The sequence below is a fragment of the Pavona decussata genome, unplaced genomic scaffold (genome assembly GCF_977016875.1).
Source record: "Pavona decussata unplaced genomic scaffold, jaPavDecu1.1 SCAFFOLD_163, whole genome shotgun sequence".
Taxonomy (NCBI): Eukaryota; Metazoa; Cnidaria; class Anthozoa; order Scleractinia; family Agariciidae; genus Pavona; species Pavona decussata.
This window is the reverse complement of record NW_028145574.1, coordinates 585,516-613,487: the sequence shown is the minus strand read 5'-3', so window position 1 is coordinate 613,487 and position 27,972 is coordinate 585,516. Positions and strand designations below refer to the sequence as shown.

The 27,972-nt window shown below is 38.9% G+C and overlaps 2 protein-coding genes across 2 annotated transcripts; one reads left to right on the top strand and one right to left on the bottom strand.

The window, feature by feature from the left end:
- Window positions 1–38: 38 nt before the first annotated feature.
- On the bottom strand, window positions 39–25,524 carry LOC146464496 (uncharacterized). Its single transcript, XM_085129752.1, has 17 exons — window positions 25,082–25,524; window positions 22,162–22,459; window positions 20,262–20,603; window positions 18,930–19,056; window positions 18,279–18,452; window positions 17,495–17,578; window positions 16,568–16,738; window positions 15,822–15,902; window positions 13,486–13,672; window positions 12,852–13,071; window positions 11,709–11,839; window positions 11,431–11,537; window positions 10,928–11,030; window positions 10,202–10,344; window positions 4,497–4,589; window positions 1,359–1,443; window positions 39–747 (listed from the first exon to the last, which is right to left on the bottom strand). The coding sequence occupies exons 1-17, from the start codon at window positions 25,457–25,459 to the stop codon at window positions 622–624; spliced, it is 2,850 nt and encodes a 949-aa protein (XP_084985878.1). The 5' UTR covers window positions 25,460–25,524; the 3' UTR covers window positions 39–621.
- On the top strand, window positions 4,596–10,165 carry LOC146464497 (high affinity cationic amino acid transporter 1-like). The gene is made up of 2 exons (XM_085129753.1): window positions 4,596–8,574; window positions 9,271–10,165. Exons 1-2 carry the CDS (start codon window positions 6,870–6,872, stop codon window positions 9,549–9,551), a joined length of 1,986 nt encoding a protein of 661 aa, XP_084985879.1. The 5' UTR covers window positions 4,596–6,869; the 3' UTR covers window positions 9,552–10,165.
- Window positions 25,525–27,972: the final 2,448 nt, after the last annotated feature.

Genomic DNA, 27,972 nt, shown 5'->3' with positions numbered 1-27,972 from the left:
CTCGTAAAAAGGAGACGAAGTCAATGAAGGCACCCGAATTGCAAAACAACGTCTTTTATTTCAGAATTGGTGCCATTTGTACAGTACCTGAAAACATACGTTTTGTTGAAGAAAAAAGGTCAACAGTAGTTTAACATGGCTCTTCTTCCCTTCGTTTGTTCAATCTCCCGTGGTTTTAATTTAGGCTTTCACCACGTCATCCAAGATTTTTTTCTGTGAAAAACTTTACTTTCGAGACCAAGTTTAGTTATTTAACGTGAGTCTGTATACGTTTGTAAAAAAAGTAGGATAATCACAAATAAATTGAACTTCTAAAAAACAAAAACAAAACAAGAACGCGACGCAGATGTAGTATATAAATTAAAAATCACTACCTTTTCGGTGAAATTTGTGTTTAAAAACACTTCACATGTTTGCTTCTTAACATGGGGCCCTGCCACTTATCTTATAAACTCAACCAATTTTAACATTATTTACCATTTATATTTTTCCATATAAATAATTTACCCTATTAAAAGTCTACATATACATTTAAATAAACTTAACAAGAAACTTAACGATATTGGAGTATGTATATTACTCATTGAAAGTCCCTAGTTGGGTATGTGCGGGTATGATTGGTCACGTGGTATCTAGTCGGATTGTGCGCAGTTTGTTTTGATAAGCCAAGATACACGCGGCTTCATTGGATCCCCCGCAATACTGCGACGATGAAAATACAGTCAGTAGTTTTCCGTTCTGTTGAACCTGTGGTGGCAGAAACAAAGAACTTGTTTAAGTAAATGTTCCTTCGGCATACATGATGCCATCAGTGTTTTAATTATGAAAAAAAAATGACGCAATAAAAACTTTCGCTGTTTTTCGATGAGAGCGGCCACCATTTTGATCAATTTACGCGCTGTCGACTAACTTGAGGATTGGGACCTAGTTTCCTTTGGAGACAGTTCGGAAAACTCTTATGATTCACGGCGCGTGGTCGGAAATTTACGAGGAATTCCGAACCCCATTCCTCTCGATAGGGTACCGAACCTAAATTATTAGATTATTAAGTTAACTTATTAAATGGCCGCCACTCGCATAATAGACGCGAACAATATACAGTCGAACCTGTATTAAGCGGTCACCCTCTATCAAGCGGTCAGTTGTCAAAGTCCCGAAAATTACTTCCCTTAATTACTGTAATTTTGACCTCTATTAAGCGGTCACCTCTATTAAGCGGTCGCGGTCACCTTTTGCTAAGTCCCGACGAGCTGTTTCTATTGTCTTGACCCACTGAGAGTAACTCGATTTATTTTTTACTGAAAATCGAGGACAGTATCACGCCACTACTCCGCTCATTACTCTTTGGATAAACTAACCTGGAAGCCAGCTTGCTGCACTTCATGCGCCCTGATCACGTGAGTAAGGCTGTTCCTTTTCAAGAAGGCGTCTAGGGCGTCCGCGCTATAAACGAGAACAGAAAGAACTGTTTTTATTTTAAACTAAGGTTTGCCACCTCTTTACCTTTAGGGTCCTCTGAAAGTGCCCAGGACCAGACATGAAAACTTTCTAATTGTTTTTTTACTTGGGAAATATTGAACGACTAACATAAATGAGAGACTACCGCAGTTGTGCACGCAACTTGAAGAGCCGCGAAATGAAAGCCGCTTCATGTAAAGGTAGTGGAGTGGCTTACTGCATTTTCAGTTATAGACGGAGAAACTGTTTTCTAATCGGGCTTCGAACAACTCCGCCCTTGAATTTAATTTAGTGGAATTTAATAGTTGTTCCCGGCACTGAAAACAAAACGCTAGCAATTGTACCAACTATAAATCCTAAGCAATCCTAACTCAAGTGGTGGTACTGCCCCGGTAGAGCAGGACAGAACTCACCTTGCTGCAAGGCAGTGGAACGTCTTAAATTCGAATTTAATGCGATCGTTGAAACGGACCAATAAAATGGTAGCACAGGATCAGACGTTGCGGACAGTGTGAAAAAGTTGATTGGCAATTAGAATGTATCCTCCGCATGCAGTATGTGGTGACAGAGTTGAGTGCACTGCTCTATCCCAGAATCATTATAAATCATGGCCATTGGAATCTTAGTGAGAAGTGCGGTTTTGAAAGGGAAGTAAACTGGTACGATCATAGACCAGATCCACTGGTGTGTGATTCAGGAAGATACAAACAGACCGCCATATTGGACACAGTAAGCCATGCAGATATTGTTCTAAATAGGGTCTGCCCCTTTGACACCAGGACGAACAGTAAGGAGAGAGAATATTGAGGACTACCATGATTTAAAGCATGAGATCAAACCGATTTGGAGCTGCAAATCGGTCCTGGCCACACCAATAGTTATTAGGAACCGTTGAAATCTGAGTACAAGACTAAGGACGAGTACGACTTTGAAATTTCAAATCAGTCACATCCCCAGAACTCTCGCTCCTCCTCCTGTTCACCAGCAGATAAGAAGACCCTAGAAACAAGATTGGTGTGACAAGGGGTTATCCAAGCCAAGCAAACTAGATTTGAAAAGTCGTACTCGTACTCAATCTCGTACTCGAAATCAAATCTTGAGCACCCATTGGTGTATTGGGCACAGTCTCGAAAGTATTTTAGAAATGGTTGAAACTATTGGGGATGCCTTATAACACGGTGTGTGTGTGTGTGCTGGGAACCTTCAAAATCTTGACAAAAATACTAGACACGTAGTGAAAGATACACAGACGATATTTATAATTTATTACTACTATTTCTGTTAAGCAAATTAAATAAATACAAATATGATGCATGTGATAAAATATGAAAACTATATTGCGATTACTGCTAAAAATACTTTTGTATATATAGCTTCAATGAATTTCTATAAAAAGGCCAAAGCTAATATGCATTACGAAATAAAATATAAATATACGTTAAGGGGTAAGTATCTTGAAGTTGATTCAGTATTTTACAGGCAGCTAATGTAAATCAGGAAGAACTGGAGTTGTATAGCTAAAACGCGCAGTCCGGAATGAAATGACCGGCATAACTACAGCATTCCACATGCGTTGAAAGTTTTATTAAGCTGTCATACTGTAACCAATATTGATGACGAATGACAGTGCTTGACCAAGAAAGTACTTTTACTAAACAACTTTAAATATCGCGTAATGAACAACGAAGTAATCAATACACTCGACTTTATTAACCCGCTTTCACTAAGGCCTCGCTCTCGTGATATCAAATTAAACGCACTCAACTTGAAATGATTGCTCTCACCCAAATAATAGGTTAAATCCACCAGGGGAAGTTAAGGTGGATTTGCACTCTCGCGTAAATTTACCTGCATATGGATGTATATTGGGTTGGCTTTACGCTCAAAAACAAAATAAGAAGCGACGTATGAACGGCTTACGTAAACGTAAAACGTTGAGTGCCGTTCATCTTTTTACGTTTACACACGCGGCTCAAACATCGCCTCCTATTTTCTTTACGTAAGCAAAGCCAGCTAAATTTACGCCTGTACGCACATCAAAATTTACGCGACAGCGGAAATAACACCTGGTGTTATGCTATTATACTGCTACCAATATTTGATGCAAGATGAAAGTACTTGATCGAGAAAGTGCTTTTATTAAAGCAATTAAAAATATCGCGTAATACGTTTGAAGGCGCAGACTGTGCAGACAACAGTATCGCCCGCCCCCTGTTAGTTTACTTTTGCTCTTCTTGCTCTTTTTTTTTTTTCCTTAGCTTTTTGTTTCGTTTATTTTTAACAGTTTACTAACAAAATGCAAAGGCTTTTTCGGACCGTTCCTGAAGTCAAAATGGCAGGCAATTTTCCATGAAATGTTGCGCCTAAGTTGGTCTCCAGTGTTCTTGCAATTTCTAGGTTTAACCACATTTAGGACGGTGCCTACTATTGGTGCTGCGCATACGTTCTGCGCATCTCAAGATACTCGGGTTTCATATGGGTGGTGCTTACTAATACAGGGATATTTTTGCGCGGTTTAAGACTAAGTGGAGAAAGCAGAACTTAAGTGCTCTTGGTATCCAAAAAAGAAAATTGGGGGTAACCATGCATTTTTCAGAGATAACAAAGTTTCAATTTGGAAAAAAAAAAAAAACGCCATACGTTACTTTGTATTGTACTGTTTTTAGAATAATTGTTACTTAATTATCTCTAAAAGTTGCGGGGTTACCCCCAATTTCCTTTTTGGATTCCAATAACCCGTGCTAAGATCTGCTTTTCCCACATAGTCATGAGCCACACAAAAATACTTCTTTATTAGTAGGCACCGTCCTTAATCAAACTAGACAGCAGACGGGCATGTTGTGTCACCACACCACGTGGAGGTTCACCTTCCTTCTCTTCTCCTGAGTGTACGCCTGGTCGGGAGGGGAGGGAGGATGTTAAATCTCCAAGTTCACAGACAATCTGCCTACGGTGCCTTATAAGTTGAGCTAACCAAGCGACAGAGATATTTTAGAACTTAAGTAATTTACAGGAAGTTAAGAGTAGCCATCACCTACCTGAACAGATGAGCAGTGCCTCGCCTCTTGTTATGAACAAATCCGTTGTTCTTTTTCAGTTCATCTACAATTTCGGGATTAACATCCTCGGGCCTAAAACACGAGACATTCTAAGCAGCTTTAATTCAGTTAGTGCCCTTGGAATCTATCAAGAATCAAATTATTGTGATACATGTGTGGATTGAGGAGCTGGACTGGTCTAGTTTAGACTGCATATAACATCCTTTCCCGTCCATTTACCATATCAAACTTTGCGTTTAATTTTTAGTAGACATTGGCAGTGGATTAACTTCCTTTTATGGGCATTTTTACTGTTTGCAGCTTTGTGGCTTTTTTGTTTCTAGAACAAAAGCTTGGAAGAACCGACGCTCAGCAAATTTACGACCGCGAGATTCAAAATCTTCGTTGATGACCAGATGTTGACAATATCACCCTTCTCGGGGGTGGGATAAGGGAAATGTCGCTCAGAACAACGACAATTTTACCGGGGTACGGAAGGGAAAATTTGTTACATGACGCGAGGGCTGTCGACGTTTCAATGTATTTCCCTTCTTCGCGCAAACCCGCAAATGGGAACGTTCAGAAGCACACCAAAAGGGCAACGGTTTGTATTCTAAAATACAAATGGAAAAGCGCAAAACAACTACAAGCAAGAACCAGTCATCGGATAAGAAACTGAAAATTTATGAGAAGTAATAAGGATTTTTTTCTGGTTTGTTTAATGATCGGCAATAGGCCAGGTGCTTTTAAAGCCCGTGCGAGGAAAGAAGCCTACCTGCAGCGAAGAACTACCGTATATAGTTACGCCACTATCAATTATGTTCGAAATATCAGTAAACTGTTAGGAGGATCAAATTGTCATTAAAAAGTATAAGAGAACAAAAGTGTCTTTCGTGCTGTTTAAAAACACAATTGTTGCGCTATTACTCCCCCAATTCGATTTTAAGCTGAAAGGATCTCTTTGCAAACATATGTTTCGGAGATTACGTATGTCAATCTCAAAAAATGTAACAGGCTTCTTGAGGAATTTAGTTACGAACCACTTTCAGTGCAGTAGTTCCACTAGTGTATGTATAACTTGAACGCTTTCATGGCCGTTGTGCCAACAAACCATTAAGTGACACAAACTTAACTTTCGAGCGTTCGTAAGTGTCCGCGGCCGCTTACAGGAATATCCGCTTACGGAAAGTGTAAATACAGAGTTTGTATGGGAGTTCAAACGGGGTTTTGTGAAGGCGGTCGTATGTAGAGCTGTCCGCTTACGAGAGCTTCCACTGTATTTGCATTTTAACGAGTCTTTGTTCATATGCGATATGCTACTTATACTTACCAGGGTACGTTTTTTTGGCAAAGTCCAAACACGGATTTTGGGATTTTTACATAAAATCTGCACTTCGAATGGATTCATCAAATCCAATCTAAATCCAGCGGTATAAGATTCATGATCTGGACATATTTTTGGGAAAGGATTCAAAAGAGTACATTTCACCAGCGATGTTCTGTGCAAACTTGTTCCGGTAAAACGTCGTTTAAGCTTGGACGGAAGCTCAAACCGGAGGGAAAATGATATAATTTCATATGGATTGTTGTAATATCCTAAAAATACATTTCCTTTTAATGAATTAATTTCGCGAATGCTCAACAGGGCATGAAAACAGTCAAAATGAAACCAAATTATTATGATTAATTAAATCAGAGCTCTTGGTTCTGAAATATATTGTCCTCAGGTGGCTGATAATGAGACGGTAGTTTATCAAGGGCAGGAATGTATTCTTAGACAAAAGATACAACCAAGCTTGAAACATTCTTCTGCGCCAGGAAGTTGCTTGGTAGGTCAATTCAGTTTCTATTTGAAAAGAATTTGACGCCTGACAGTAAAGCGGTGATAAGGAAGAAAGAATATTGACAAAGAAATGTTTAAACAGATGACGACAATGCAACGAAATCGACAGACCAAACAAACAAAAGGGCTGACTTGTAATGAGCTAATTTGAAAGTCATAGTTTAGGAGTGGAAATAACGGGTTTAGGAAGCAGAGGAATACTTCTGTTCTGTGCAAAGGAAAGAACATCGGATGTGTTTTGAGAGGTATAATTTGAATACTGTAAGACGTAACTTGAAAAGAGTTTCAATATCATGAAGAATACGTGAGAGACAAGAGCAAGGAGATTAGGAGGAAAGGAATCAAGGACTAATATACTCAAGATAAGACACTGGAAAAAGCACCGGCGAAACTAAAAACTACAGACCAGCTACAACACAATCAACAAAGTGAACCTTCACGCTTCGCAATTCAACGATTTTCTTTTGTTTTAACGACAAAATTGCGTGGCTCTCAACGCTAATAAGATTACTCCGGCTACTGGGCCAAACATGAGTTGCATCAACTTCTTGAAGCTTCTGTTTCGCTCGAGAAGACATGATCTAACAGATGAAGACACATTATTCAACCGGTGTTTAACAGTTCTAGACGTGATTTTACTTGGCATGGGATCCATGCTCGGACCGGGTTTGTACGTGGCTACAGGGCAGATTGCTCGGGATACCGCAGGCCCTGCCATTGTGATATCTCTCGTTGTAGCAGCAATCCCGGCCATTCTGTCTTCTTTATGCTACGCTGAATTTTCCGCTCGAGTTTCGAAAACGGGCTCGTCATATGTTTATACTTACATCGCCCTCGGCGAGATATGGGCCTTTGCAATAGGATGGAATCTTATTTTGGAAAACGTCCTTGCTAGCGCTTTGATAGGCAACGAGTTTAGCAAGTTTATGAACTCCATCAGTGGCGATCGAATTTACAAATTAATGACAAAACATGTGGCGCACTGGAGTGTGAGGGGATTTCGGCCATTTCCCGATGTCATTGCTTTTACAATCATTATGATCTTCACCGTTCTTTCCGCTACAGGACCGCGTAAACCAGCTCTGTTCATGCGGGTGTCAACTCTGATCAATCTCTTAGTCGTACTGTTTGTCGTTCTTTCCGGATTTTACTTCATGGACACGACTAATTGGGAGACACTTGAAAAATTCGCACCGTACGGATTCAACGGGATCATGACGGGGGCTTCTCTCTCTTACTTTGCGTTTCTCGGTTTTGATATCATCAACTCTTCGAGCGAAGAGACGAAAAACCCTAAGCGGGTAGTGCCTTTCGCTAATGCGGTTAGTACATATATTGGAGTGTTCATTTACCTCATTACAGCGGCTATATTAACGCTTATTATTCCGTACAAGAAACTCAGTTTTTACAGTCCGCTGCCTGACGCGTTCTCGTACAAAGGTTTTTATATCGGTAAATATTTCGTCGCAATCGGAGGTTTCTGTGGAATGTCTTCGGCTTTGCTGACTTTCATTTACGCCGGCGCTCGCTTGATGTACGCCATGGCCAACGACGGGCTGTTATTTCAAGTATTGGCCAAGATAAATAATAGAACTAACATCCCTTTAAGGGCCGCGCTATTGTGTGGCACGAGTGCGGCAATACTAGCGCTGTTCTTGGACTTGACTGATCTGGTTGAGATGTTGTCGATAGGAACACTTCTGGCCTATACCGCGGTACCTTTGGCTGTTTTATTGGAGCGGTACAGACCTCTAGAATTGTCAGAATTTCACACCGAGAGGCAGGAAGAAGACATGCCGGAAGATAGCGGTGTCACTTGCTGTGGGAAGCTTCAAGCAAGGATAAAGACAACATACTCCACATTCTCAAAAGAACACGACTTTCACAGGACGCTGGGTGACGAGCCAAGTGAAGACACTCATCGTCTGGCCGGTGTAGCTGCTGCGTGTCTTTTATTTGCTTTTCTTGGTTTTTCTCTAACTGTGTCTCCAGGTGGAACCCTACCCCTCATCATGAAGAGGAATCTAGTCGTGCTTTTCGTGTCTTGCCTCATGGCAGTCATCTTTATCCTGGCGTTGGTGTTACTCTTTCTTCTGCCCACTAAACGTATCCGGATTTTCCATGCAGTTCCCTGTGTCCCATTTGTACCCCTTACTAGTATTCTCATCAATATTTACTTGCTGACAAACTTGTCTCGCTGGACCTGGGCGAGGTTTGCCGTCTGGATGTTCCTTGGTAAGTACCTTATCACAAGGCTTGCTTGGCTATCCACTTTCATCATTCTTCTGAATTTACGAATCTCCAACATCCTTACATTATTGATGTACCAAGAGTTTTTGTTTGTAACTTTTCGTAATTTCATATTTGATATAATTGTATTTTTTTATATATTTTATTGATTTTTTTTTATGAATGTACTAAACAGATAACAAATAACTGTAAAACGATTAATAGCCTTAACTTGGTATATAACCTTAATAAAATTAATACGAACTGCAAGAATTACATATAAGACACACAAGCTAATGTATATCAGTTTCCACTGAGTGAATCGCTTCCATTAGAGTCAGCGATCCAAGTTTCAATGGCAACTTTGTTTTTTTCATTTTTCCCAAACACAGAATTCTTAAACTTTTCGAATCCACTGTCACGTGGTTTTTTTAAATTCATTTCTATTATCAGTTTTTCCGAATAAACAAACAAGGAAGTAAGTTTTCGATTGTCCCACTAATAAATTTTTGCCAAAAACTTAAACAAATCCCCGGTTTAATTAACAAGAGGACGTGACCTTTTCAGTAAAAATGACGGGCTGTCAGCTAAAAATATCACCTATACGGTGAAGCAGCAAGCCCGTAATTTGACACCAAACATTCAAACTGAATTTTCGCGATCCTTTTGAGGCCCTTATCATCACTTCTTTCTTTCTTCCAGGTATGGCAATTTACTTCCTGTATGGTGTACACAACAGTAAGGAAGGCTTGGGTGGAGATAGCCGATCACGTGACTTCCTCCAGCGGCTCACGGGGTCCGCACGTGACGTTCGCGTGCGTGCCAGGTCAGTCAGCAGTGATGAAGGACCGCTATCCCCGAGTAGCGAGAGCGAGAACGATGAAGGGTTTCAATCCAACCTGATGACGAGTGAGGACGAGTCTCCGAAACACGTGCTAATCAAACAGAAAGAGACGATATCGGACGAATACAGAGGGAAATAAAACTGAACGTCACAGAACCGACAAGTGCTGAACAGTTCACGTTGTCACATATGCACTTGGAACGGATGAATCTTGTCGCAAATCAGTAGTCAACAACTTCGTTAGAACTTACCTCTCCAATAATTCAATCTTACTGTCTTCATTCTGATAACAGAATGAATAAAACACGTTCTTCCAGGAAAGTACTGGTTTTAAGGCGATACTTGTAATCCAGTCCATGGACAAAACCAGCCGATGTAAAGAGTTATTTTTTATTTATCGTAACTCGAAACCGCGAAATGAATTTTGAACTCAAATTTCAAGTTTGAGGCAGTTCAAGGCCGAAATCGCTATTTAACGTTTTCTGTGATAACTTGGAAAGCGATTTTTCTTATTATGTCTATATTTTTATAATAGTAAGTTAGAGTTGTTAAAATTTGCGTTGTATAAGACGATCAATCAAACCTACAACTTAACTTGTCTACATGTCTGACAAGTTGTTCAGGACAGTCGTCAGTACTAAGACAAGGACGCAAACGAACGTCTGGACCTGCAGGGTAAATGGGTGTTACATAGTATTTCAAAACAAAGAAACTGCAAGACCAGATACACAAATACAAAGTATATTTGTACGATCTTGGTTGTCTCCTCAGTTTAAAGAAAGTAATTACCTTAGGGGGTCGCCCCACATCAGTTCCCAGGCCAGTTCACTTTGTTTCTCTGGCTCGGACAGAACAGTGGGAATGTTGTCAATCGAAGAGACGAGCCCACCTCCTTGACTGGACAGCGGAATACCGCCATGAACGCAAAAGATCTGAAATTTAAGAGCACGCTGATATTGAATGCTCATTATGTCGGGAATATCACACAACAAATAGCCAACAACAGGTGGAGCCTGACACAGTTACCAAGGACCTGACAATCCCCTAAATGGTATGTCTGCAATCACAAGTCCCCCTCCCCCCCCCCCCCCCCTTATATAAGAATATCTTCTCCAACACCCGCACAGTTCTACAAGGGCAGGGTGCCTTCCGGTTGGTGGCAGGAAAATGCTTTACAAGCAAAAAGGCGCCAACATTCTTTGTGAATGCTTGAGTGAATGAAATGAAACATGTAAGACAATGTCTGCAACGAATACTGCCCGTTGATTTATTCCAAGCGTGTTCGTAACAATGTTACGTTTTACGGTTAAATCATCCAATTATTAGAACGGATTCCAGACATACTTGAAAAAAGAAAAAAACAAAGCTCGCGAAGTCTTTTATTACATACAGCATTCAATTGACAAACTACCAGGAGAATCGAGCTCGAATTATCCCAAAAAGCAAGGCCATCAAGATGAATGGTATACTGATATACTGATATGTTAGACTTGTATATATCAATCAAATCTTCACCTTATTATCCACAATAGCAGCTAAAGGGAGAACATCGAATATGGCGTTAACTGCATTCCAGACCTCCTCACCTAGGACAGCACCAAACTTTTGTACACATTCACTAACATGCGGAAAAAATATAACGGAAAATTGTCGTTACAGTAAGGATATTTAAATTCCAGGCAATTATAAGTTAACAAACGATGAAGCAAATAGAAATGGAAGCAAAAATATGTCGGCATTCAATGCCAACCGGAGAAAACAGGATTGAGCTACCTGTAAGTCATTATTGATTGGCGCGTTTGCTAGCGATTGGTTTAAAAAAAGTGGAAATATTATTCTACGTCTGGTTAAAGGAAAATGTTTGTTCTGAGTGACCGGAGCACACTGTATGCACACTATTCCCAGAAAATGCAAAATAAGTCTGAAGATCGACTACTTCTGCTTCCACTGGCGCTAAAAACACAATTCTCTCCCCTCTCATGTGCAACAGCTCAATTTTCCGCTCTGAGGCGTCTCACCTATGAAACGTGAACATTTTCTGAATGCTTCTAATCTCGTGGTTACCACGAATCAGGAAAAACTTGGACGGCGCCAGTAACTTCTGCGCAAACAAGTAGGCAACAACCTGCCGAGAAAACAACACCACATCAACATGAGATGACGAGTCAAAGTCATACAGCCTTATCTTGGCCTCTGGTGTGTTTAGATTTTCCACAATACGAACAGATGACAGGGAACACTGAGAGCCTCAGTCGTTTGCTCTGTTTCCCAACACTTACTTCTCCATCAGACATACCTCGATTCCATTCTCCCCTCGGTCGACATAGTCCCCCAGGAACATGAAACTAGCAGGTGTGAGAACTGGACCCATGCGCCATAGAACCTTCTCAAAACACACCAAGTCATGGAAATTACCATGGAGGTCGCCTGTGAAAACGATGGAACCAAAATGAGTTTGTTCACAAAAGCGATCTATGCGCGAATTCAGAGAATTATTGCTACAAAGTAATGCTTACACGTGTTCAAAAGAAAACACAATTCTTAGATTTTGGAGCAAGAAATTACTTCACTGTAAAATTTTGTGACTCGAAGGATGCTAAAGGTGGATTACGTCCAATTAATTTTCAGCATGAAATTATCGCACTGTTGTAAATACTTAGTGGCAAGTTGTCAAATGAAATTCTCAAGTTTCTACTGATGAGAGACATAACCAATTAACAAAGTCGATAAAAAACGACAGCGAGGGATGCCTCATTGTCTTGACATAACCTGTGAAAAAAATCTATTCAACAACGAAATCCCGTAAAAGTACTTGTTTTGTTGGCTCAGTAATTCTCTTTGCCTCGCACCGACGGTAATCTATCGAAAATTAGAACACCTTCGTGAAGCCAATCAAATTGCAAGTTTGTCTAATAGTGGGTCATCGGGTTATACTAAGCTGAATGGGCAATTGAAATGACTTTTTAGCAGTCAAATACAGGAAAAAGTTATAAGGATCGCAAAGGTTTTTTGGTCTAAAATATACCAAAAGCGTGAAGATTTCGTAAGACTGCTTTTTCTGTAGGAGAAAAATATTAACGTTATCCTGAACAAAGTGCAAGAACTAAAACGAAACACGCATCAACAACAACATGTTTAAAACTAGTAATAATCAAAGATTAGGGAGTGCGTTCATTCGATCTCAGGCTCTCTCCTTTGCAAAGTTGGTGATAATGTCATCCGCAGCTGCAAAATGTGCAGTGCTGCAAGATACGTGTCCCAAGATCCATTCATTCAATCATTGTTGTCCCATACAATCTCGACTCCAATCTGTATTAGGAGTGCGTTTTTTCTACGTCGAACGCAATTACACGCAGCTGAAATCACAGGAACAAATGAACACAAAGGAAATGAAAGTGGAATTGTTTGAGCCTACATGAATTTAATCATGAGTGCTTACCTACAACATAGGTGGGTGACTTGACTTTAACAAGCCGAGGTTCCTTTTTAATGATCTCCAGAAGGGACCGACAGATGCACACCAGACAGTTCCCTAGCGACGACATCTCAACACAGCCCCAGGTGAAGCTGTCTTTAGGACCTCCGGTTCTACTACCAGCAACTTTGATTGCACGCTCAAAGTACCTCAGGGCCGACAACATTTGATTGGCATCTGATTGCTAAACAACAACAACACGTTAGGCTGTCGACATTCGAGATGCAAGGCAAATCTTATTCGACTCTCGATTCACGTATCACGTAGTTCGAACTTCAAAATAATACAAAATTAAAGATGCGATTTAAAAGGCACGAAAAACACGAAAAAAAAGTCACGACTGAGAAAGAACAAAATTTTAGGGCCAGAAATACAGATGAGGCTGATCTGTTTAATAATCTATTCGAGAAAATTAATATATATGTTATTTTCCATGATGTCCATTATGTAGTATGAAATTGAAAGCGACTCAACAATTCTTTCCTCTGCCGGGCACTACACACTACTAGGCTGTTTTAACTTTTGCTGCTGTTAGTGGATAACATCCTCATGTGTGGTCTGCAAATGGAAGTCTACCTGGCCCATTGACTATACATGCCTGGTTAAAGCAGTTGATGGATGGTAGGCGCTCAATTTTTAACTTAGCAGAAGACAGTTGACTCTGAGCGGACCCCGTTACCATGGTGCTGTTACTGGTATCCCATAAGGCACTGACGTCACTCAACATTCCACTCCGCCGTACTTTCACTGTGTGAGTGGCCAGTACGTACCGATCCGAGACAGCTCTGCAAGGAAACAAGTGAAACCACACATGAAATTTAACTCCAGCCTATTCTTCCAACTTATATTCGCGCAGTTGATTGTTTAATAAATTGTTCTGTGTGAGCCTTAGGTGCTGGTTTGCCCAGTTTTAGTCAGTTGTATCGACTGAGTACTCTATGCCAGTTACATTGGTTTCTTTTACAGTTTAAAAGTCTGTCGGCCAACCGTCGGTCGTTCGACGAAGAGCTTTCTTGTCAAATGTTGTTGCCCGTCTTCATACAAACGTCTATAACAATTTTCAAACTTAAAGAAACTATATCTTCGCTACTTTAAAAGATAAGACTCTCAACCTTCGACAGGTCTTTGAACAGCCAGAGGACTGGACAAAGACCCAAAAAAAACGAGAAAACAGGTTTTAAAATACAGAGACAAGTAGTGCACTGGGAAAGAATACTACTTTTAACACCTGGTTTGTCCTTTTTTATGGGTCTTTGTCCAGTCGCGTAGGTATGGGAGGGATTTAATGATGCAATCAGCGTAGGTGTACGAGTTAATTGTATGTGAAGCGAAGCTATAGTTTGGAATTGAAGCATAAACTGTACACTGCTCTATCGGTACGTTTCCGCCCAACCATCCGGGACTTTAAAAGGAAAGGCTGTGAACCAATTACACTCCTTGGATGTCATAAAGTAAAACCGGTTGTAATGGGCCCAGACTGATAGCTTTGTGTAAAACTGGTCAAACCGGTTTTGCCCTTGGTTGGACCGAAAGACGACACTACACTATATTTCAAACAATCAGAACTCTTGTTATTGAAGCGAGCAGAAAAATTATTACATCAAAGAAGAAAATATGGCATTTATATTATAACAATTACATCACGAAAGTTGACAAAAGGAAATATACTAATAAAGTGAAATTGTGAGCTTACGTCGTTCGTTTCTTCTGGCTTTTTTTTTTTTTTTTTTTTCACTATAAAGTCCGGAGCCGTAAAACCGTACGTTACCTTGGAGACATACAACGCAATGGATTGCGAAACCACCAAAGTCATTTTCCATCTGAAGTAAACAGAGGTTGGATTTAGGTGACCTTGATTTGCTCTTCGCGCTACCTACGCCATTTGAGGATTATTTTGGGTCGTTCTTCAATGCGCGTAACACTAACGAATAGAGAACAACAAAACTCCTTTTTGCTCATTGCGAAAACATTTCCAAATGAAGCGATTTTGATTTTGAAACGTTTACGTTCTGAAACCTTCTTGTTGTTCATGGGTTCGAATCCCGTTCAAGCTTTCTTTTCGCAACTGCTTATGTTGCGTTAATAACTGCGAGGGTCTTTCTTTTATTTAATCTCTTACCCATTCAGTGCTATGTTTTCCACTTTACTCAAACATTAAATTCAAAGTTTCCGATCTGGTGTGCGTTTCTCAAATATCCCGAAGAGCTTTCGGATTGCCGGGCTTTTTTCGTATCAACTAACACAATGTGTTTCTTAATATTGGAAAACTTAAAATGTTTAATCTTTCAAAATTATCAAAAACTGAATTGAAACTGGAAAATCTTTTCAAGAGTTTGAGAAACGCACGCCAGAAGACTGTCTTCAAGCCTTCTTAGTGGGTTTCTTTGGGAACAATTTTACCGTGCGTTTGTTCAATTTACTTTTTTTCTCTATGTTACTTATACTCTGTTTGTATGAAGATATTAGTTTCACTGTTCTTCAACTCTGTTTAACTCGTCTCGATAGCCAAAAATATTACATCAGAAGTGTGACTGTCGGGCCTACCACTTTTAGTATCAGGTTTTCAGTTTCTCTTATAATTAACAATTATTCCACGAGCGCGCATTGGATATGAGATGATAGTTACACGCATCGTTGGCTATCTATCATCTCATATTATCCAACAAGCAATAAGTGGAATAATTGTTTTATTTAAAAAAAATCACGAAATATTGCTAGATCTTGCTGATTTCGCTTTGCAAGAACAACCAGAAGACAATTTACTGGTCGCTATTTCTCAGGCATGGTATAATGGCTCATATACCATGGCCACTAAGCCAATCAAATCCCTGGAATTGTATTATACAATGATCCAGTTAAATAATTATTTTGAGTGCAGACGGAGGCGTGTAATTCTTCGTAACAAAAAGAACCGTTAATGAAATATTTACTCACTCAACTGAAAAGCCATCTCTTTGAAACTTCATGGCGTCTTCTGTGTCATTACTCCTCCGTTTTTTCAATGGAGACTGAGCGCTGCAAGTAAACAAGAAAGATCACAAACAATGTGCACTAGATGACACCAGAGGATGGATTTTTTTTAAGGTTATTCTAAAGTCGCCACTGCTTAAGTTACTCACTTCCAAATCACTGCCAGGGTCGAATCGTTCATAAGATATTTCATCTGCTGTTCACATATATGATCGTTTCATATACCTACATTCAATTATTCCCTCACAAAATGACCAGCTTCCAGTTGGCTCAGTTGATAGCTCAGTTGGTAGAGCACTGAGTTGGTATCAAAAGGCCATGGTTTCGAATCTCCTTTAAGCCTGAGTTTTTTTTACCGGTTCTTCTTAACAACTTCTTCTTCTTCTTCTTCAACTTCTTCTTAACTTCAGAGCGAAATCATATGTGTATTGCACGTGTCTACTATGACTGCAAGACTGTGAAAGCTGGAATAGAAATCAGTGATCAAGAGGAAAGAACTACATGGCGCTGGCTGAAAGAAACTATGACCTTGCACCCCCCCCCCCCCCACAAAAAAAAAAAAAAAAAGCAGGCAGACAGAAATGAAAATGTTTCTCTCATTTTCGTATCATAAGCGCCTGAGAATAATAAAATAAAAGAATTATCTTGTTTTACTCTAGTTCACCCAGAGAAAACGGGTATTGTTAATAGAAGAGTGACAAACAAGCTACCTAGATTTGTGATCTCCGGCAGTCAGACTCTCACACATTTCATCTTGAGCGAGCTTAATAATTGACACAGGCAGGCGGAACAGCACAGACGTCCCACGGAACCTCAGGGTACCCACTGCTTCCAAAAAGTCCACCAATTCTAGCTTGTCACTGTGGCCTGTCCCGAAAAGCCTGACAATTAGAATAAAATCAACACAGTGTCATTAGAAAGAGTAAAATTTCCCTTTTGTTCTCTTGTCTTTGTTTATTTCTAGTTGGAAGAACTGGCATCTAAAACAAGGCAGTGAATTGACGAAAAAAAAAGAGAACACATAAACGTATCCAGTTTGTCAAGATCGTGGCGCATAAATGGAGAATATCGTAAAAACTGGCAGAAAAGTCACCCTTTTACCCAAAAATTTCGCTAGAATCGTTCGCGCAGCTTTTCAGTGAGAACATCTTAAAAAAAAACAATACATCTTGACAAATTACCCCTTTTAAGAAAACGCCAAGTCTATTTTAAAATTATTTACTGCATGAAGATATAACAGAATAATAACTGGTTACTGCTCTTGCGGCGATTTTGGTTGCTCCTAAAATGGTGGTGAAAAACTTGTGCATCTAAACTCGAGGTGCGGCTTACTTGTCCATGTTTGCTTAACAACCTGAGAGGGTTAAAATTATAAGAATGAATATTTCCTGAGATTTTCTTAATTTTGTGGTTTATCTTTTTACTGAAACGATTTGTGACGTCATCAATTTTTGAACAAAAACGTGAATATCCAAGGAACAAGAGAAGATATTCAAAAATAAAAAAATAAAACAGCATTCTTGCTCTCTTTGAAAGACCTTTCAAATAAGCTTCTGATCAGTTAATTTTTACTTCATAGGGACTTTAAAACAATCTCCAGTCATTTCTAGGAGTGGAAGCAAAAAGGTTTCATATACTTGGCCTTGCTCATTGCCTCCTCTAACACAACAGCATCCTTTGTATTCTCTCCTTTGAGTTGCTGTATATCCCTGATCATTGACCTGTGAACAGTGTAATCATTGGAAAAATTTATTGCATCTGCTATCATAAAGTCAACTTCCCCATTATAGACTCTTAAGTGGGCATACAACCTCCTCCTCCATCCCATCACCCCCCACCCCCCACCTGGGGAGGCTCCACCTGGACATTCCACAGCCTACCCTTTTACATACCAAGTTTGACCGCGATGTTATCCCTTTCACATACATAGACCAAAAAATAGTACTGATCAAGTCTTATACCTAAAGATATAAGCAAAAGACAGAAGAATATCCTCTATGTCATTGGCAACAAGTGAACCTTCGCCCTGTTCATTACTGCCAGAATTTTTTACTCAGATTTTTGCACTCTACTACTCTACTATACTTGGATATTTTAACTTTTTGCTGCCTTTTTGGTCCAGTCTTTTTGCAACCTTGAACATCAATAATATTTATAGTGAATCACCCTAAAGCCATTTTTAGGGCCATCAGCTAATTCAAAGCCACTTCCTTCGAATCCACACAACAATTTTACACTCACCACTATTTGGAAATTAACAAAGACTGTCACCCCCTTTCTGCATCCACCAACTTCCATCACTTTCCAGAGGATTATTTAAATAAGCAAACTCTTAGTTTATAGTTTTACCCTTTGCCATTTATATCCAAGCATTGTAACAAGTTATTGATAATTTTTGCTAATTAAACAGCTACTACCCACTTAAATTCCTCAAAAGAAAGAACAGCTTCTTGTTCAGCAGCATAGAACTTGAAAATATATCGACAACGCATCTCCCCAGAGGGTCCCCCATGGGGTGTGGATGGGTCCATAGCTGCTACTCCAGAGAGTACCTCCTCATATGTTAGTTGATTGTGATGGTTTAAGTCAAATGACCTGAAAATAATCATTTTAATGGTATAATAATAATTATGTTCTCTACCCTCTGGAATGCTTCTATCTAAGAAAAAATTGAAGAAGAACTTGAGGTTTTTATACATGTATAACAGTAGCAGAGTTGAAGAAGATGGCATGGTTTTGTTTTGCTTTATAGCTCTCGTTACATTCTTGACATTTATAAGCTGGCATGCTGTCACAATAGTGGCGACCAGTTCATAACTTAACCTTTTCATTGGATAATTTTTCTAGGAAATGAGAACCACATTGAGGAAAAATAAGGGGCAGTATTTTGGGAATGAATCAAACAAGTCAGTGAGAGTAAAATAAAAGAAAAATTAACAGATTCAATTAATAAATTTAAGGAGATATAACATGCCTTCTTCATCTTCTTGGATGCGACAAGAAAAATCAAGACCAAGCAAGGGATTGGCACCAAACCCTTTACATCACCATCAAAATAAAACTTAAATTTACCTGAACAAGTCTTTGATTCTGTTGGTTTTTACCCCAAGCTCTTCCATAAGTAGGGAAAATCTTTCAATATCTAGAGCCTTAACTCCACCACTGCACTTTTGAAACTTCTCTTTGATAAATTCTTTCTCTGTGGAAAAACAACAGAAGAAATCTTTAAGAAATACAATATATATCAGCTGCAAATCATTCTCAGAGGGTGATGATGGGTCAAGTTGTTAGAAACAAACAAAATTAAGTCCTTAATTAGACTAAACATGGACCCAAAACTTAAGTCCAGTGGCCAGAACGTAACCTAAAGAAGTCCATTTTTCTCCACATAAAGCCCTTAAAATATTCTTGCCAAGATCATTTCATCCCAAATAAAGTACACCAGAAAATTTCTACCCAACGGAAAAAGTCTCCAGTTGCTAGTTTCAACCCTGAAAAACGTTCTTTGCATCTCTGATTCACTAAATGAAAAAACATAATAGTATACCTGACTATTAGTTTTTTTATGTGAAAAAAAAAATAATAATAATAAAAAAGTAAATATTAATAGTAAGTAAACTGAAAAGGATTTAAACATTCCATGGTTATTCCTGAACAATTTGTATGGTTTTTAAAAGCACAGTTCAAATTTAAGCTGCAAATCAGAAATGAATCTTCAGTTCTATATTAAAGTGAACAGGGTGTATTTAAAATGTCCTTTCAACTATTAACTACTCCTTCTGTTTTTTGACCACAACTGTCATTTCAAAATGGTGTTAAGCAATAATATTACTAATTAATAATTATTAACCTCCCAGTCTGACACTTCTCCCTTCCTGTCTTGGACTTATTTACTGAGACTGACTGGGTGCCCAAATTAGGAAACCCCTATAGCCACTGAATAAATACCAAATGCTGGGGTGGGGGAGTACTCAAGAAAGTTTCATAACGGGAAGCTCTGCCCAGAGAATCAACCTCCTACCCTTTCATATACCAAGTTTTACCAAAGTAGTGCTCAGCTGTCACATGCATTCAAAAAAATTTTACCTCCTTCTTAAACTTCAGTGATATCCAAAGCTTTCTTTACATTCCAGCAGCAAGTGTAATCTTTGTAATTGCTGCTCAGGTTTAACTGCCCTTTCCATTACTTTGATTTTTCAAAATCACAACCTTTTCGGCTCACAATCTATTTTTTGTTTTCTACAACCCTAAATATTAACCACCCTTTAAGGGTGGTGAATATTTAGGGTTGAGGCTTTGACATACTGTGGGTGGAGTGTCCTCGTATAGGCCTGCCACTAATTAAAATGAAGTATCCCCCTGACGTGAATCCTAAACACAAGTAAACAGGTGCTAAATTATTACCTAGCTTTCCAAAATGTGCTGACTCCACAAGTTTTTCCATAGCAGAGACAAGACTGGGTTTCTCTGTCCTAGCTGGTCCGAGAGGATTCTTATCATCCTTCCTTGTTAAAATCTCTGAATTTTGAATATTAACTCCAGTTGACACTTTGCATAGTTTTTGATGTTGTTGCACATGACTGTCTATACTTGCTGAGCCACTTGAGTCACTTGTACATGTGCTTTGAGACAATAGACTGTCAGTTGTAGCACTATTTTCACAGGCTCCTTTTGATGGTGATTCTTCCTGTACATGTATGCCAGAGGAGTTGGTAAATTCCTCAAAAACATCTAAAGCTATCAATCCTGTAAATGGTGATTTTAAAAAGAAATTGAATGGTGGAACATTATTAAGCTGGCATTTATTCAGAAGAGAGCATGGCTATTTTAATACACTCAGTGCATGTTATGCCCACTATAGACCTTTGAAGAGCCATTCTATAAATAATTTCATTTAATATTTGAGATACAGTGAACTTCCTGACAAACAATTTTCAAAGTTTCTCCCCAGTATTTTCCATGTGGTCACTGAGATCAGACATTTAAATCAAACAGCTGCTGTTACTTAATATTCACTCATCCTCTCCACCCGTAGCAGGGATAAAGCGTACAGAACAGCTGCCATCTTGCAAACAAGAGGAGAGGTGGTATAGCATGGGGAAGATGGGTATCTCTTATACCCATGCCTGCCCAACCCCCACACCCCCCTTCTCGGTAAGTTTGGCATTTTTCCCCAAATGTGATCTAGCAATCACATGCACTAAAAGACAAAGGAATGTATCTGAAAAGTTTAGCAGAAAGTGTCAGGTAATGAGATTGACAATCAGGCCCCAGTTGTTCAAAGGCCAGATAACTTTATCCGTTGGATAAGGCACTTAATTCAGTGTCTAAACTATACTTCACGTTAAATGTTGAACAAGGTTTTAGTACACTCCCAGACTTAACTGTGGTTGGAGTGTGCATATTCGCTTGTACAAGAAGAAATACTGAAATATTTGCACAGATTAAAACTGTCGGATAGTGACTTATCCACAGGATAAAGTTATCCGGCCTTAAATGTACAACTGGAGCCAGATGGATAAATAGATAAACTTCCTTTATCCCTGGTTCCCTTGGCATTGGCTTCTTATGATTTTCCTTTTGCCTGCTAATTTAATTTGTAACATTAGAACAGTCACTCAGCATGGATCAAGAAAAAATCCTGACCAATTTCCAACAGTTTTAAAACCAAAGGCATTAGTCAGTATGTCTGACTGGGCTCTCCTAACATGGCATTCCCTTTTCTTTCAAGTTATTCAGACAGATATTGATTCTTGCAAATTTTTGCTAGTAATCTCATCAACATTACAAAACATGTAATGAGTAAAGCAATTACTGACTGCTTGTCGCATTTGCAACATAGTATTACCCATATATTAATTCTTGAGTCACCTTCATGTAACAGCAAATAGGGAAGCAAATTAATTTTGCAGCACTCTATGTTTCTAAGGGCCATTTAACACTGTTCCCGAGTGGTTTGGTAAGTCATATGCGACAAAGATTTTATCGACCCTGCTGGAAATTAGAGTTTTCTTGTTCTCAAAACAATTTACCTGTAAATGATGGAAACTGGTCTCAGGATCCTCATACGAAACATCTCTTACCACTACCCTTCCTCACCAAACCACAACTGCTACAATTTTTTTTTTATCCCAGTTCCTAGCCCCTTCTTCCTCTGAGGTTCCTCCCCCCTTTTCTCTGAGGTTCACCCCCTCCTCTCTATATTTCTACAAAATATCTGTTTTAGGATACTGCACTTATCAATAACCTTAGAAACACTAGTCTTGGCTGAAAGTGTTGAAAAAATAAGTTTAAATTAAATTACCTTCCTTTGATGCTTTTTTGATCCAGTTACAAACATCTCCTTTTACGGTCTCCCTAAATGATTCCATATCAGAAACTAAAAACCACTTAAAACACGAGTCATTTGCACTTCCTACCATGCTGTTTGGGTCACTGTGATGACAACTGTTATTAAATTGTTTTTCTGTCTGTTGAGCGATGTTCTGGTAATTAGAACAAGACACAAAAGATGTCAATGTTATAACTCTCCCTTTGTTGTTGATGTGATGCTTGATACCAGCTACACCATGGAGATTGAGTTCCATATTCTCGCCAGTACCCTGTAAGAATTAAAAGATACTGTTAGCTTCAACTACATAATGTACAGAGGGTCTCAAAATCTGCTTGGCACTTGTGACTGTTAGTATTAAATATAACAAAATAATTATCCACTTAGGATGGGATGATGGAGGATTACTCCCTCCTTTTTGTTGTGTTGTTTTTGTTTTTGTTTTTTGGTTTTCCTACAGTTTTCAGACTAAATCCCTCAAAATTTTGGTCTTGTAATTTGTGGAGCCTTGTGTTGTAAGTTTCTCATCAAAATCACATTGATCAGATCTCCCCTTTTCTGGCGTGAATTAAGCAACCATAGCTGGCAATACGTTATTATTCTCCCTAATGTAGCTGATTGCCGGGTTATGATAACCAGGTCAATTCTTTTCTTAATTTGTTTCCTTTGCAGGGCAGCCAAATCACACATTCGCCAAGGCTTTGACTTGTGTCATACTTGCATTTGTGTCAATAAGTCATCAAATGTGCTCCCATGATCTTTGATTACTACTAGTTATTGACCATAAATCAATTAAATAAAGAAACAAATAAACACGAAAGCAATAAATAAAATACCCTCTTCCAGCAAAATGGATAGCCCAGGCCAGTTTTAAGGGGAATTTACCAGTTGCCTTTTTCTATCGTAGGGTAGGGTGGTGGGAACAGTTCAACTAAACACCAACCAAAGGATGAATAATGCACGTCCAATCGACATATATAGCGCCTAAATCAGCAATAAAATACAGTCAAGTCTGTATTAATTGGTCACCCTTAGGAAATGGCCAAGTGACTGCTTATTACAGGTTGACCCCTTAACACAGGTTGTACAGAATACACATCAAACAATAAAAACACCCTTGTATATCGCATAAGATCAGTTGCAACAAAGAGAACACAGTATATATTAAACGGACTCAGTATTGCAGGTTGTTAGAATCATTTACCTGGCTGGCTATTTCTTATTATATTTGAGTGGTTTCCGTGTGACCGTGACCGTTTAACAGAAGGCAATAGAAACAGCTTGTCCAGGGTTTAAATAAAGGGTGACCATGACAACTAATAAATTATAGAGGATAATATTATTATAGTTATTAATTAATTATTAATATATAAGGCAAGTAAGTTTTGGGAATTTGACAACTGACCACTCAATAACTGGTGACCGCTTCATATGGTACCACTTATACAGGTTTGACTGTATTATAATATTGATTACCCCGTTGATTCTATAGAGATTCAACTATTAACATAAATAATAAACAAATAAAGAGAAAGAAAGAAAGAAAGAAAGAAAGAAAGAAAGAAAAATACCCTCCTCTCCAAGCCAAAGGAAGATTTTTCTTCTTGTTTTTTCCCATGGGTAATATTGAATAGTAGGTGCCATAAATGGCCACTGCTCAGAAAATTTGACTGGACCTGAGGTAACAGTGGAATAGAGCCAAGGGTGATAGATGTAAAAAACCGCTGTCAAAAACCGATATAAAAAACTGCTGAGTTGAACAGCCGAGCTTTGTGAATCGCTCTAATACAACTTTTTTTTGCTTTCTTTAAAAAAAAACTTATTAATTTATTAGATCCAAACGACTTGTAAGCCATACTTATTTGCTTGATGCTATGCTATGCTATGTAGGTGGAGGCGCGGTGGTGTAATGGTTAGTGCGTCGGACTTTCGATCGAACGGTCAGAGGATCTGAGGGTCGTTGGTTCGAGGCCAGGTTGGTCTCCTCATTGCTGTGTTGTTTCCTTGGACAAGAAACTTTGCTCCACATTGTCTCTCTTCACCCAGGTGTATAAATGGGTACCAGCAACATACTGCTGGGGGGTAACCCTGCAATGGACTAGCATCCCATCCAGGGGGAAGTAGCAATTAAGTCCTAGTTGCTTCATGCTACAGAAACCGGGCTAAGCTCTGGCCGGCCGTGTGGGCCACTTAGGCTCTTGTGCGACTTTACTTTTTTATTCTATGCTACGCCACACTGAAACATATTGGTAGCCAAATAATTTGCCACTTTTCTCATGTGCGAAGCTCAGCGCATAAATAATTTTACTGATTGTTCTATGTGCATATTAATATAAAGTGTAAGTAGTAGTGACCAAAAAAAACATGTGTGCAGCAAACTGGTGGACAAACAAACTTTTCCCTGATTTGGCTCTAGTAAAACTCTGCAATTCCCCCACCACCACCCAAAATAAAAGTGGCGGCATGCTTCAGAATTCTGACCCTATATATATATATTTTAATGATTTATACCGTAAGTCTTGCATATTTGTTTGTTCCATCTCTTAAATACACAAGCTTAAAAATATTTTGTTTTGACTTGAATATGAATATGGGACAAATACTCTTGTGTTTTACGTGTTACTGAACTTTAGCTTAGGCTTGACAAACACATCACTATTAAATTAATAAAGTCTATAAGATTTAAGCTTAATATATATATATTTGACGTCGGGAGTGTTAATTTTTGCACACTTGACATTTACAGGTATATTTAATTATAATTTATTCATTTCATCAAAAAGCAATAAGCTAATCCGCGTTAATTAAGGACTGTTTATATTTCTGGGGACCGCATCAAGAACACATTTAACTAACAGCACCGTCTCCTGAAGAAAGCTATCATCAAGCTTACCTGTAGCTGGTTGGAACACCATCTCTCGATTCCCTGCTGAAAACTTTCACTTTCTTTCAGAAAAAAACACGGCAATTCCCACAGGCTTTCATTTTCGCATCTCCAAAGTAGTATGCTATCATCATTCTTCCTCTTCAAGATAATTTCAACCCTAAAACAGTTGTCGCTATTTTTGCAATAATTACCAACAGCAGTGTTCGCCATGTTTACCTCATTCCCGAACGTGACAGGATGACTGACAGCGGAGCAACAGTTCGAAACCGGGTGAAGGACTGGAACGGAGTATAGAAATGTCACACTGTGGCGGGAAGTTCCAATCCAACATGGCGGCAAGCTCGCGGAAAGACAGAAAGAGGTACCACATTTTACTGTCGTCATTTAACAGTGAAGAGAAAGCAAAACTGTCGTTGTCGATTCAACAACTTGGAGGAAATTATTTTGATACACCGGTGAGCTATTTACGTTCTATTTATAACAGATTTGTTACAAATAATGGTGCGTCTTGTTCATTTTACACACTGCGCGCGTTGAACGTCGTTGCAGTTGAAGCTGTTTCCTTTTGAAACGGTTTTCAAGGGAATTAGGTGATTCGAAAGTTCAATTATGAATTTCGACAGACAAGATATGCATTTGGTCCTTTATTGACTTGGTAATTTCCGAATATCGTAAGCTTAATGATGAATATTGGGCTACTTGAAAAATGTAAACAGAATCTCCAGGTCTTTATTTTCTCCCTTCGAGTACGCGAATTCGATCTCTTCACAGTTGCAACATTTACTGTCCAGCCGTGAAGATATATTTAAAAAGCTGGAAAATGAACAAACTGTTAAATAAAGATTGGCGCAAAATGAAACGACGGACAGTCTTAGTAGAAATATATAAGTAGCTATTGTTGCTTGATCATCACACTCAAACAAAAGACAACCAAACATTGTATTTTGTGTTTGTTTCCTAGCACTTTGTGAGAAGTTGCTCGCATGTAATCTGTGGAAAGCCGAGTCGAGGTGAAAAATTCCTCTGTGGCTGTGCATCAGGTACATAAGTCAAAGAACTTTAAGCTCTTTAAAATTAAATACTGTAAATAATAGATGCAGTTTACGCGTCAAAAATATTAAGTGACATTGCATTACTTGCATTACATGCCACATGGGTATTACGGTTCGGTAACATCCCAAAGTATAAGGCCCCACCCACACCAATGCATTTTCGTTTGAAAACGCATACTTTTTGATACGTTTTTGCCTATCAACCACACTAAAATGCCAGGAAATTCCATTGAAAACGAAGACTTTCGAAAACGGTTTTAAAAGTGGAGACGTTTGAAAATGCTCCATAGTGTGGACAGGTGAAAAAGGAGACTTTTATAAACGGTGACGTAAAAACATGGAGGATGGTCAACACATGCACAATCCCAGGTCCCAGTCATTTTCATTGTTTTTGAGCATTTTAGTGAGGATAAGTGCAAACAATACAAAAATGCTTGTGTGGATGAAAATATTGTACTTCGTTTTCACCACAAATGAAAATGGATACTTTTGAAAATGCATTGGTGTGGATGGGGCCTGAGACGTATATAACAGACTGCAAGCTTGAGGATTGTGTTTAGTTTGCAGTTTGCATGCAAGATTCCTGTACAGTTCCATATAGTGATACATTAATCATGTATATATTTTGCGACTCACACTCTTTTCATGCTTGCTGTTTTTGGAAGAGAGTTAGTTTGACAGTGGTGCATATCCAAAAAATGGTTGCAGCTAGCGGAAATCTTACCATTTGTGACACCTCTATTTAACTGTTCCCAGCATTTTCACCTGCGGCAATTGTTCATTTTAGCAGTAGCTGCCCTCCCTAAATCCTTTAAGCCCCAACAGTGATCAACATCAAATTTCTTCTTGCAATATTAGTTATGCTTAGTTAACCCCTGAGGTCGTGAGAATTCAGGATATGATCACCCAAGGTGAATTTTTTCTCTATTTCAATAACTTCTCCCCAGTACTTTTATAAGAAAAGTATGGGGACAAGATAGGAGAATTTGTTATTTGATATTAGGGGTTAAAGGGTTATACCAGCATATCCCCTTATTGATGGCACAAGGTTTGTGTCTGAGAACCTACAGGGAATTTCCTTTGTGTGTCCATTTATGGATTGTAGAATATATTTTGATTTTACAAATAGAATAAAAATAAATGACCTGACAAGAGAGGACTGGTTCACTGGGCTCATCAACACATTTTACTCTTTTTATACCAAAGACTCATAAGGTTCTCCAAGTGTGTTATTTTGAGTTTATGTTTCCTAAAATGTTGAATTATGCACTGTTCATGTAGGTAAGTGGATTTTAAAAAGGGAGTTCATTGAGGATAGTATCAAGGCTGGGAAGTGGCTGGATGAGGAGTTATATGAATGGAATGAACAAAGCACGGTAGTAGAAGTCTCTGTTAGTCACATAGCAGCACCTGGCCGCTGGAGGAAAAGTCTACAACAAAAGAGAGGACCATTTGAGGGCTGGAAAGCACTGGTAGCTGTGGCAGATGCAAAGAAACGCGAAGCATACAAAAGGTGATTACCTTTAGTCATAGATAACCAGTGTACATGTACATGTAAATGGTTGTAGTTGTATTAAGTTGTCATCTTCCCTTCATTCGGGGGAGGGGTCTTTCACTGCTTTAAATTGAAAAGGATTGGGGAAGATACAACTCAGCACACTCATGATACTGTAGCTCTGCTGTTGCATGGACAAGAACAACTTCAAAATTCATATTGATATTATTCTACTTCATTATCCTCTGTGAGAAATCTTATAATGTATTTAGATTACACAACTTTGTGCAGATGACATGTTAACAATGCCTGTATGTCATGATGTTTCATTTCTTTGAATGAGTCAACTC

Excerpts from the sequence above, each read along its gene's own strand:
- LOC146464496 (XM_085129752.1), bottom strand. The coding sequence starts at position 25,459 with ATGACGACAGTAAAATGTGGTACCTCTTTCTGTCTTTCCGCGAGCTTG. Across the intron at positions 11,538-11,708 it reads GAGGGGAGAATGGAATCGAG|GTTGTTGCCTACTTGTTTGC; the intron begins GTATGTCTGATG and ends TTTTCTCGGCAG. Across the intron at positions 748-1,358 it reads TGCAGCAAGCTGGCTTCCAG|GTTCAACAGAACGGAAAACT; the intron begins GTTAGTTTATCC and ends CTGCCACCACAG.
- LOC146464497 (XM_085129753.1), top strand. The coding sequence starts at position 6,870 with ATGAGTTGCATCAACTTCTTGAAGCTTCTGTTTCGCTCGAGAAGACAT. Across the intron at positions 8,575-9,270 it reads TGCCGTCTGGATGTTCCTTG|GTATGGCAATTTACTTCCTG; the intron begins GTAAGTACCTTA and ends TCTTTCTTCCAG.